The sequence below is a fragment of the Erpetoichthys calabaricus genome, chromosome 10 (genome assembly GCF_900747795.2).
Source record: "Erpetoichthys calabaricus chromosome 10, fErpCal1.3, whole genome shotgun sequence".
Taxonomy (NCBI): domain Eukaryota; kingdom Metazoa; phylum Chordata; class Cladistia; order Polypteriformes; family Polypteridae; genus Erpetoichthys; species Erpetoichthys calabaricus.
In genome coordinates, this window is record NC_041403.2 from 74107554 (window position 1) to 74119655 (window position 12102).

The 12102-nt window shown below is 40.6% G+C and overlaps 1 protein-coding gene across 2 annotated transcripts in view; it reads right to left on the bottom strand.

Moving 5' to 3' along the window:
- Window positions 1-331: 331 nt before the first annotated feature.
- The window catches only part of tgfbr3 (transforming growth factor, beta receptor III), a 241412-nt gene continuing 229641 nt past the window's right edge, over window positions 332-12102 (bottom strand). For both annotated transcript variants that reach the window (XM_051932789.1, XM_051932788.1), the window contains exon 17: window positions 332-4061. Coding sequence is in view for 1 of the 2 variants with exons in the window: in XM_051932788.1 (XP_051788748.1) it covers window positions 3943-4061 (119 nt within the window). In the remaining variant the exon portion in view is untranslated. The remainder of the gene's footprint in view (window positions 4062-12102) is intronic.

The window sequence follows — 12102 nt, forward strand, 5'->3', positions numbered from 1 at the left end:
AATATGTATTCCTTTGTGTTGAGCAGGCAAATGAAACTTCACAAATGGTAGATCCTTACTGTCACAATGTAATTTTTTTCTATTTAGTGTACACTATAAAAAAGAAAGACCTGAGCGTCCTGTTTCACTGTAACCGAGAATAAGACTGGTGTAGTTTAGAACTGGAGGACTCACACATACGTGTGACAGTCACGTCTGCCCCAGCTCGTTTTACACAGTCAACCCAAACACCACCCCTTAAGGAGAACATGCACTGTTTGAAATAGGAAGAAGTGCACGCCTGAGACAAATCAAATTAGTTTATAAGCAATCATAAATGAAAGCGATTACATTCTTGAGTGCTGGTACAACTTTATTATTCTGAAAAAACAAAAACATACACAGAGCTATTTACAGCAAAGGCACTTTTCAACAGCTTAAAACATGAGACAAATTGCATTTGGTCATAGGCAGATGTGTTACATTGCTAACTTTTGTTTAATCCAATACATTCGTTCTTTTCTATATACACTGGGACTTATAAAACTGCTACATCAAAAATCTCATCAAAGTAAAAAAAAAAAGAATATTTAATAAAACTGGTGAGGTAGATAACACTTGGTAAGAACTGCCAAAATGAAACATTTACAATCTCTGTGAAAGTAAGAAGAAATGTTTTTCTCTTTTAACCTTAAAGTGAATCGAATTTTCAAAGCTGACCATCGAGAGAGATGCGAAGGTGAGCAGTGAAATCATGTTTCACGTCCTCATTGCTAGAACATTGCTCGACTATTTATGGATGTTGCAGTGTGGATTGTGATGTCCTCTTCTTTGAATCTCTCTACTCTTAAGAGCAAGCGTTTGCCACACTTATGTAGTTAGCCCATTCAGTTACTGTGCCTGATAAAATGCCTCTTGACATGAGGGTCTTAACTCATGCGTTATGGGGTCCTTTCCAATGTACGTGTAAGCAGACGTTTGTTCAATCATTAAATTCTGTACAAGGCATTCATTGGTATCTGATTGAGAGAAGAGTTAAAAAAGAAATACAAACTCACCTAAAGTGAGAGTAATAAGGGCAAATGGAGTGCCTGCCTTGTCTTAGATCAATGGATGTAATACAACAGTTTGGAAAATCCAATCAAATCAAATGAAGATGCCACAGGAGGATGGCTGGAGACGAGTTCCTCCTACACAATACATGAGTCAACAGGACACACATCCACTCTCAATTGTCAGACTGGTGGAAATCGCTTCTTTGTGTTGCGACAGGCTACATAAAACTGCCCAGATGTGTCGCTGAAGAATACATCATCTGAGTAAAATGAATGGACTGGGACTAAGAGTGGAGCCAACATAACAAGCCTCCATTATGTCAGAACCCCCCGAGATTGCTCAGTTTTGTCCCCGACTTCTCAAGTTCTTAGGCACTTGTGATTCACCTTCATGGAGGTTTGCATATTTCCTGGACTGAACTTGGTTTATTCTTGACTTCAGGGAGAGTTAGCAGACCATTCATTTATGGTCTTGTCCTGATTTTCAGGACAATTTGGTCATCCTGTATTCAATCCACAGAAGATCCCTAAGCCTAACCTGAACCTTTTAAAATTAATGGTTGAAAAACATACATTTGCGGCCCTAGAAAAAATAATTGGGTTTGTAAAAATGAAGGATTCGAAGTGGGGAAAGGGTGACAAGATTAGTGGGTATAAAAACCCTCCCTGACAAAGAGCTAGATGAGGATGACCAAGCTGGCACAAATTTAAGGGGCATCAAATTAGCACATGTCTCAGTTCAGGGGTCCCACTTCAAAGTATGGAGTGCTGAATAAGTAATGACATTAAAACATCTTGGCCAAAAAACACTTAAAAAAATGTCAAATTCAGTTCAAACGCCATATACATGTGTGTGTCTGTGTGCATCTTTGTATTTCTCACACACTTTATTCAATATATTACAAAAAATAAAAAAGTTTAGTATTTTGGGATCCTTTGGTTTTGCAACACAACAAATAGAGCGTAGTAGGCCTGATCCATATGGCGCTCTAAACGCACGTTCAATGTGTTGGCTAATTTGTAGAAAGCTTTTTTTCAACTGAAGCAAGTATTTTATATACAACAATCTTAAGGTGACAGACAGCTGAAAGGAGCAATTTACATGGTAGTAGCAAAAATAACGTAGCATAATCATTCACAGTACATGAATTAAAATGACTTTATAGATTGGCTCTGTTTGTAAATACTTTGAAATAATAATTTTGAATTTACACACATTGTCGACAAAGTAGTAAAAAATATAGCTGTGTTACTAAAATACATTTATCTTCTTTGAAGACATCTATAAATGTTTACATACAACAAATATTTAATACATTTCAGATAAAAAATACATTCTACAAATTACAGACTGCAGCAAGCAATGCTGTTAAAGTTACACACAGTTTTGCATTCTGACAATGACGAAGTAGTCTACGTGGATCATGAGAGTCGCTTCCTCCGATATTTACCTCTCCCTGCCGTCCCAGCGCGCTCCCTTCTGACCTTCTCTTTTTCCCCAACCCAGCATTGGAATGGAAGGCATTCGCGTTTCAGGGTTGCAGGTGTTCAAACATTCATGCGACGCCAAATGAAGGGTCTGCCACTGCACGTATAGTGCCTTGATAACGAATGACAAGTGGCACTTCACGAGTGCATGAGGGGGTTGTGTGGCAGACACCTTCCAGAGACTTGGCTAAACACGCGGGAGTGTCGCCATAGATGAGACTGGAGACCGAACGGCACTGGGAGATTCGGGGAATGGGCTTACTTCCAATTGCACTAAACTGGGTGGACTTTCTGATCCAGCCGTACACCAGGATGGTTAACATTTTTCGGGTCATAACTTTTGTTGGGACAGTTGAACTTAACAGAAATCAACTGTTTGTCTTTTTCTGCCAAGCGCCACGCAGGAGTTGAGGAGCGGAGCTCAGCTTTTAATTGTAAAGCTCAGCTTTATTCAACGGTTACAAAGATCACATAAAAGGTATGATGAAGTGGTATTAACCCCAATTTTAAACTTTTGTTTGGTTTCATTACTATTTAATTTAATATATACACAGTATATACATGTGTGTGTGTGTGTGTGTGTGTTATAATGTTCGGTTATGGGACATGCTGGGGTATTCCAGCCTTTGATTTTTTGTTAATGCCCCTTCTTAAACAGACTGGTAATGTTTGTCTGTATTGGGGGCTAACAAAAACCACACCTTTTACAAGGCAAAGGCACTAAAAAGATAAAACGTCATCTTTTTATATTACTACCAATATTTGCATATTTATTATTATTATTATTATTATTATTATTATTATATATAAACGGTATCTGACTTATTCATGTCACAAAGTTATTTACTTGTCAGAAAAAGCAACAATCTTGTTTTTTCTGCAAACATTCCTCATTGCCAAGTTAAATAACTTCTATAATAAACTCACTACGTCTGCCAGAGACTTTTGCTAGCAGACATTATTTACTATTTTTAATTTGGTACTTACTTCTGATGCTGGTACGTATCAAAATGAAGGCTTTTTTAAATATCTGGTTCACACAACTCCACCCTAAAAGCTTAATTTCCATCATCAAAGGATGATAATTAAAAGCAGCATTTGGAACAGAAATAAAATAAGATTAAAGCCGTAAATCGTGACCTAATTTTCCCATTAGGCTGTGCGTTTCTTTAAGTCACTTTACAATCTTTGGTTATTTTGCTCCACACTAAAGTGTGATGTGCTTGCAGGATTCTTGAATGTTTTAAACGGATGAAGATGGTGAAAACACATCAGGCTATTTGTTTTCTTTTTGGTTTCGGTAAAACAAAAATGTAATTGGCTTTCAAAAGCAAACCAAAGAATGTATTTCTTTCATTCCAGGAAAGGTAGCATCGAAGAAGAAAGGTGAAGCTGCCTTGCGGTGCTTGGCTCCCCGGCGCTAGGCTGTGCTGCTGCTTGAGCATGGCGTGCTCTGCGTGCTTCCAATGCTGTGGGCTGCGCTGCTGTTTTCAGAGGCCGGGGGTGAGGTGGGCACTTGCTTGTGAACTGTGGCGTCACCTGGTCAAGGCAGAAAGGTAGAATTGTTAAAACATCACAGATGGCCTTTTGTCACACCACATTGAGGTAATATGGCTCCTCAGAGATGCTGCTTCACAACCGCCACGCTTACACTATAAAATCTCATCTGGATCAGCCACTCTTGGTGCCCCTCACTGTACCCCTCGCCTGTTGATCCAATCCTTCTGTTGAAGCTTGCGAGGGTTTCTGTAGTCTAACACATACACTGCACACATACATAGTGTGGTACTTAAAGGTGGGGTCTGTGGTGCTAGATGTGCAGGGGGTGACAGCAGTCTATCTGAGCCCCATAAATGTGAAACCCAGCCCCTCTTGTACAAGACTGCATCACCTGGTGCGGTGGGCACTTGCTTAACTCTGGCACTGTGTTTGAATGGGCTGAGACAACAGTGCCCAGGGAGGATGTGGATCAGGCCCTGGTGAAAAGCATATGATGTGCGCACACGCAGGAGAGTCCATGGCCGGCTGACACACTGTACGACTTCAGCAGACACAGTCTTGTGTTCACAGTAGCTGTCAGAGCCCCTCATGGTGACACCTGTCAGGTTTAAACACTGGGCCTTATTGTGCATTTCATTTTTAACTGACTTGTTATTACTTTGCTGCACTCGTTCAGCACCCAAAGCTATAAGATGCAGTTCTCTCAAATGAAAATCTTCAGCCCAAGCGTTAGAAAAGCAAAAGATGTGCTGCCGAGTTATTCTGAAAATGCTTTCCAAGCGTGGAAACTCAGAGTTTCATATGAAACACAAATGTGCCTCACTGATTTAAGAGACGCCGTGGCGGCACACATGCAGGCCTGCGCCGAGTGCTCCGTCTAAATGGTGCACGCAAGTTAAAAGACTGACAGAGGACAGTCTGCACAATGTGGCTCACACATGTCTTTCTGTATTCTTTATTTTGAACCATAATGAAAATGGATTTTTTTTTCCTTAACAGTATTGTGCGGTTAATAACAATACAAACAAATAACTGTATAATTTGTATCATTTGGCTAGCTCTATGGTTTGCTCTGTTTCTAAAAATGAAAAGCTGTTTCCATCCGCTTGTTGTTTGTGGGGTCCCTCCCTTCCTGTGCTATAAGAGATTTTTCATGCCATTGCCAGTGGAAGTGCAGTTTGTCTTGTGTGGTGTCATTACCCAGCGCCCTTACCCCAACAGCGGCCACCGCTATCACAACTCCCTCTTTCGGGCCTCTCTGCTCGGCTCTTCCCTGCCAGAAATGGCTGCTAAAAACAGAACAAGCTCGCGTATTTCTCTGCTCAAGCTAGCGTCTTCCTTCTGACATCAGCGCCTTCAAAGGGGAGTCTGCTGCATCACCCTTATTTACTCGGCTAACTAAAGACTAACATTTTTAGCAAGTGCGGCCTAATTTGTTCTTTCATTGCTGTTTAATGTATCACGACAGCCTAACATGCTGCGTTGACGCTGGCCTGGCTTATTTAGCATTTTACTAACGGCAACTTCCTGAAGAACCGGCCTGCTTTATTTTAACCTGCACTGCTGTTTATATCACTTACAAAGAGTACGCATGTTACTGAGAAGGAGAGGCTCTGCGTACATCAAACATGCCGTGAGCAGCGAGCTTCTGTCTTGCGATTGAACTCACCAACAATGAAGTGGGAAGCTGATTGTACTGGCTGAAGCATTTATGAATTTCAAAGAAAATTGTGGCACCCACAACTTTCAATATGTGTAAGTGAGAATGCGTTGATGTGTCCAGTATGTCCCTGCTAAATGTAAGGCTTCACTTCGGCATCTGACAGATGCCAAACTCGGACTCTTTGAGACACATTTATTCCAATGTCTGTGGCTGCCTCCTGCCCTGCGTGGCAAGGGAATCATGTCTCAAACGTCTGCCAAGTGCAAGTGCAAACAGCAAAGAGGAGACTTGGCACTCATAGGTGGTACAGCAGATGGGTGGGTGTCAATGGCCAAAAACAGGAAGGAAAACAAGAAGAAATAGACTGTCTGCAAAACCTGAAAACACCACGGGGGAGAAAATCAAACAAAAGGGCGACAGTTTACTTAGGAAGCTGCCCACTGTGTACATAAGTTAGTGCCAGGTAGGAAAAATATGTCAGTTAAACACAAGACATAGGCAGCAATGTTACTGCAGATCCAGTGCCATAGTGTAGTAAAAATTATTTACAGAAAAAGACTGAGTGGCTCCTGTTCAGGGTTGTACAGCTCTGCTATTTGGTACTGTCCTGATGTACTGGTTTGTGATGTCAGAGAGGCCACTTTTGTACTCATTTGCCACTTATCTTTCCAGTTTAACAAAATTGAACTCATTTTGTTATTTTCATGTCGCCATGCTGTTATTGCAGGTGCCTCCATTTTCATTATTTTTCACATGATGTCAGCCATACTCTTATTGGTAATGATACGCTTCTGCCATCACATGATGTTGCATGATAGCATCGCCTAGTGAGTATAGAAGATTGAGGTGTCCAAGATTTGGGATTCTAGAAACAAATTTCTTCAGCAGGCTAGCAAATGCAAAAAAACAAAAAATCCCTTCACGTAATGTTTAACTTTGGGTGTTGGTCTGCGCATTGCGTTTTGCTTTTCTGGTTTGTATGATCTCTTTTGTCTTAACCTCTGTAAGTTTTTTGACTGTGAGTGTTGCCATTTCCTCATTATTTTTCACTACTGTTATTTTTACTCGGGTAGTGCTGGGATCTGAGATGCCGTTTAGCCCAGTTCTAGATCCCACGGTATTCCTTTTTACTGTAAAGTTAATTAGCATCCTTGTATCCTTTCATTGGGCTTTATTTGGGTTTGCAGGTTTAAACTGTAGAAATAAAAGAATCGCTTGTGCTCCATTTCACATCCTGTGTTTAGGAGGGCATAGTGAGACTGCACAACAACCAGGAAGACCTGGTGTCATCTCTGACAGGGCAAAGACCTGCTGTTTGGTGGGCTGCTGACTCCTAATCCGTCTGGAACAAGAGAATGTGCCCTACAATAGGCTGGCACAATGCCATCTAGCACCCCTCACTTCAGGCATAGGATCCCCACTGAATAGAGCAAGTGTAGGAAGAAAATTGTGCTTTGAAAATGTGAAAGAAAACAAGATTTGACAATGTTTGTCGACTTGTGTTAATGTAGCGGACTTTATATTCATTTGTTAAAGTACTAAGAGCAGTATACTGTAAGCTGAAATAAAAGTTAACCTTCAAGCTACTGGGAGAGAATGTGAACTCATGACCAAATCGAAATCCTCACTATATAGGCTTGATCGTCCAATTCCCTGATGACATGAGACATTTTCTGATAAGAAGGTCACTTCTAAACACATAAGTGTCCATCTGTCCAGTTTCTGACGCTATGCAGTTCCATGCTAGACGGAGAAGCTTATATGACAACAGTTTATGTGAAAGGTTACTCAGACCAAATCGGGTCTGAGCCCTGCGCTGCCTCAGTATCTCTGAACAGTCTTTATGTTTAGTGCACAGTTCAGGTACATCAGGCATACCACAGCAGCTGGCAACACACTGCAGCCTTCTCGCCAGCTTCCATCAGTGGCACGCTAGGAAATCAGCTATTCATTATAATATAGTCTTTAGAGATATTAACCCCACATTTGACCTTTTTCCATTTTGTTTTGTGTATTGGATGGGTGCCATTTACCAAGTTCATCATTTTCAAAAAAATATTTGGTCCTGTGTGTCTTACCACAAATTATGAGGTCATTATTTTTTTGAAAACTGATATATGCTTACATTCTGTATGTAAAAATAAATGTTTGAACTGAACACATCACTAGGCACTTTCAAAGGCAGGGCAAAAAAACCTTCAGAACTTGGAGTGTCAGCCTGTTTTTAATTTCTGCGCTCCTCAAAAGATGCCTTATGGATGGAATTGTACCCATGGACCACACTGGCTCACCGCATCAAGTGTCAAATCAGGAGAAAGGCACAACCGCATGTCAGTTTGCAAAATCACCTGTTGGTGGTACCTTTTAGCAAATTGATAAAGCTGTACTTATCATTTATTTCTACAATTTTAAGCCACTGTCAATTATAGAAAACTTCTTAAAGAAATTTAAAATCCAGAATTTCACCATTGAGATGTTAAGATAGTGTATAGTGCCCTGACCAAACTGGATTTATGAACAACATTTTAAAAGATGGCTCATGCAGTGATGAGGGAGTGTAGGTCACTGCCTGTGTGCAGTTTGTGTCATCTCCTCATTTTAGTGTAGCTGTTCCCATACACTTGCCAAATACATGCATGTTTAGGCCTAAACTGGCACATTTAAACTGGCCCAGTATGAATGAATGTGAGCAGGCACTGGCCCGGTATTACACTTTGAACCTGAATACTTTTAATACAGGCTGCAGCTACATCTAACAACTATATATATATATATATATATATATATATATATATATATAAATATATAAATATATATATATATATATATATATATATATATATATATATATATATATATATATATATATATATATAATATATATATATATATATATATATAAATATAATATATATATATATATATATATATATATATATATATAAATATATAAATATATATAATAAATGCTGTGTATTTGAACTCATTTGAACATTTAAAAGCAGACACTGCACGCTTTGAGTTTTATACCTGTTACCAAGGAGAACAAAGCATTTTCCAGACTACACTAGTTAAAAGCTGTTAAAAGCATGGAGTTTGTAATTAACAGCCCACAAAAGTCTAAATTTATGCCCATGGGTGTACAAAAGTCTGAAGAGCATGTGACCTTAACATCTGTTTCTACGAAATCACCTCTGGCAGGTAAAGTGCAAACTGGTCAGAATTCCTTGTGAAGTTTGCTTGGCTCTTGCTTTGACTTGACCCATGGTCTGTATCGATGGTGTACTCTTTTCATGATCAAGGCGGCTTCCATAAAGTACCCTGGGGGCGCAGCCAGTTCCTTATTTTGAGATTCATTCTGTGCTCTTTTCAGTTTTCAGTTCAAAAGTTACCAAAAAAGTCCATGATGCATCATTAAGCACAGGAGATGGGAAAATATCAAAAATACAGGCGGTCTCTTGGGAGTAGCATTTGTGGAAACTGTGACTTCTGAACATAAAAAACAGAAATAGCAAAACTTTCAGCAGTATGGCCTGATGACTGACCCTAACACAGACCTGTGGATGCTCTTTAATGTCACAACGTGGGCTGCTATTGATCTGACGAACTGATTTGAACTTGCTGTACAGTCATGAAATATAATTGTCATTTCATCCACATCCTAATACACTGTCAGGTCCAGATGTGAGGTTAAATTAGAATCCCCACTGAATGAGTGTCTTCAAATTGTGATGAAATATTACTTGGTCACGCATAAATTATTAATTTATGGTCAAAATTCCCTTAGTGAGGATTACCATGTGTAACGGATTTGTTTTGTTTCTCTCAAATGTACTTTTCTTAACTAACTATCGCTTCTCTTTTCATTGCCCCTTATTGTATTTGCAGGTGAGGTGTAGGAGGCTATTATGATACAAAAGATCAAGATGGCCTTATTGTCAACCTAATGGCATCTCTTTAGACTACGGGAGAATAGTGGAGACCCCAAGGGAAAGCTAACTGAATACGGGACATGGTGAACATGCACACTCCCCACTGACGGATGGTGTGGGGTGACAACGCTGCATCACGGTAAGGCAATGCTTGGTTTATAATTCAGAAAACAGCAGTGTAAATCAGAAGGCCGTCTCTGCAGCAAGAGCAGCATGCATCTGGTATCCTACTGTGTTATTTTGTTGGCACCCGATTGTGCTGGACATGATAAAAGCAGCTTTTTAAGTGTTCAGTGCTCTTCTTTTCCCCTTCTTAAGGCTTTGTTAACACTGCAGTGGACTGGGGGTATTCAAGTCTCGTCTAGTAAAATGCAGAGCACATCATCACTGATGGCTTTAACCTGCTCATTTTATGTTTTGAGTTTGGGAAATGAGCTATCACAGTCTTCAGCTTTCTCACTATTTTTACTAAAAACACTTCAAAGCTCCCTTTACCTAGGCCCAAAGAATTATTTCTGAGAGCGATAAGGCTCATTTATAATGAAGCTAGCAATAATACATTGCTGCAGTTTTAATCCAGTAACAGATCGTATAGTTAAAGAAACTAAAACTGGGGTAGTAATTTATTTCGATTTTTGGGTAATGCAGAATTGTCACAATGCTGCTTTCAGTGACACAGCAGACATCATCTGCATCAGATTCTGCCAGAATTGGCCTTGGACCTCCATAGTCCAGTAACAGGGTTAGAAAATGCATGGCTGGATGAATGAATGTTAACATTAATGGCTAGTATAAGAACACATCCACTACTCAGGGAATCATGCATGTCTTTGAAAGTCAGTGTACAATTTTTTTCTTAAATCCTAAGCCAGCAATTTTGTGGCCCTGTAAATTTTAAGTGTGCAAAGTTCATACACCCACCAGCCACGACATTCAAACCACTGACTGGTGAAGTGAATATCAGTTACCTTGTTACAATGGCATCTGTCAAGGGGTGCGATAGATTAGGCAGCAAGTGAAAAGTCAGCTCTTGAAGGTGATGTGTTGGAAACAGGAAAAATAGGCAAGCGTAAGGATGTGAGCAACTTTGACAAGGCCCAAAGTGTGCTGACTACATGGTCACAGCATCTCCAAAGCAGCAGGTCTTGAGGGGTGTCCCCAGTATGCAGTGGTTAGTACCTACCAAAAGTGGTCCAAGGAAAAACAACCGGTGAACCAGCAGCATGGCCAAGTTCACCCAAGGCTTACTGAAGTGCATGGGAAGCGAAGGCTGGCCAGTCTGGTCCAATACCACAGAAGAACTATAGCACAAATTGCTGTAAAACTTAATACTGGCCATGAGAGAAAACTGTCAGAACACACAATGCATTGCAGCTGGCTGACCGCTGTCCTCTGCTGAAAGTGCTTACAATGCTCAGGTGAGCATCATAAATGGACCACAGAGCAATGGAAGAAAGTGGCCAGGTCTGCCGAATCACATTTTTCTTTTAGATCATGTGGATGGATGGATGCGCCTTTTACCCGGGGAAGGGATGGTTGCAGGATGCACTATGAGAAGAAGGCAAGGCAGCAGAGGCAGTGCGATGCTCGGCTGGACACCTTGGGTCCTGCCATTCGCATGGGTGTTACTTTAACACATACCATCTTCCTAAAGATTGTTGCAGACCACACACAACCCTTTCATGGTACCGGTATTGCCTGATGGCAGTGGCCTCTTTCAGGAGGATAATGCGCTCTGCCACACTGCAAAAATTATTCAGGAGTGGTTTGAAGGCCCTCCAAATTCCCCATTCTGTGGGAATGTGCTGCAAAAACTAGTTTGATCCATGAAGGCCCCACCTTGCAACTTACTGGACTTAAAGGATCTGCTGTTGCCATCTTAGTGCCAGATACCACAGGAGGCACCATGACAGTGGAGTCCACGCCTTGAAGGGTTTTGGTAGCACAAGGGGCACCAACACAGTATTAGGCAGGTGTCTGATCAATGTATATGATGATTTATCTAAAATTCCCACACTTCTAAAGAAAGGCTGCACAAAGGTGTTTCCTGCATCGGTTTGAAAATCAGCTACAGTTCAAGTAATCATAAGAGTTAATACTTGAAAAATAGTAACATATTCTCAAATGTGAATAATCCAATTCTGGATTGTGTGACGAGGGAGAGCAGCATTGGGCACGAGACCAGAAGCAGTCCTGGACAAGGCAGCAGGACCCCCTCACTGACAGTCTTACAGGACCAGCAAGATATCAGCATGTCTTCAGGGAGAAGATTCCATGCATCAATATGGAGAATTTGCACACTGCACACCACTGTGCTGAACAGCGTCTGCTGAAATGTTTCTCTTGTCTAATGTTGTACTGAAATGACCAAACAATGCAGCTACACTCAGTATTCAGCAAACGCCCTACTTGAGCAAACCCAGCTTGAAAATATTCTTTTACAAAAAAACACTAAATAACAAAATGTTTGGACAGAAAAACATTC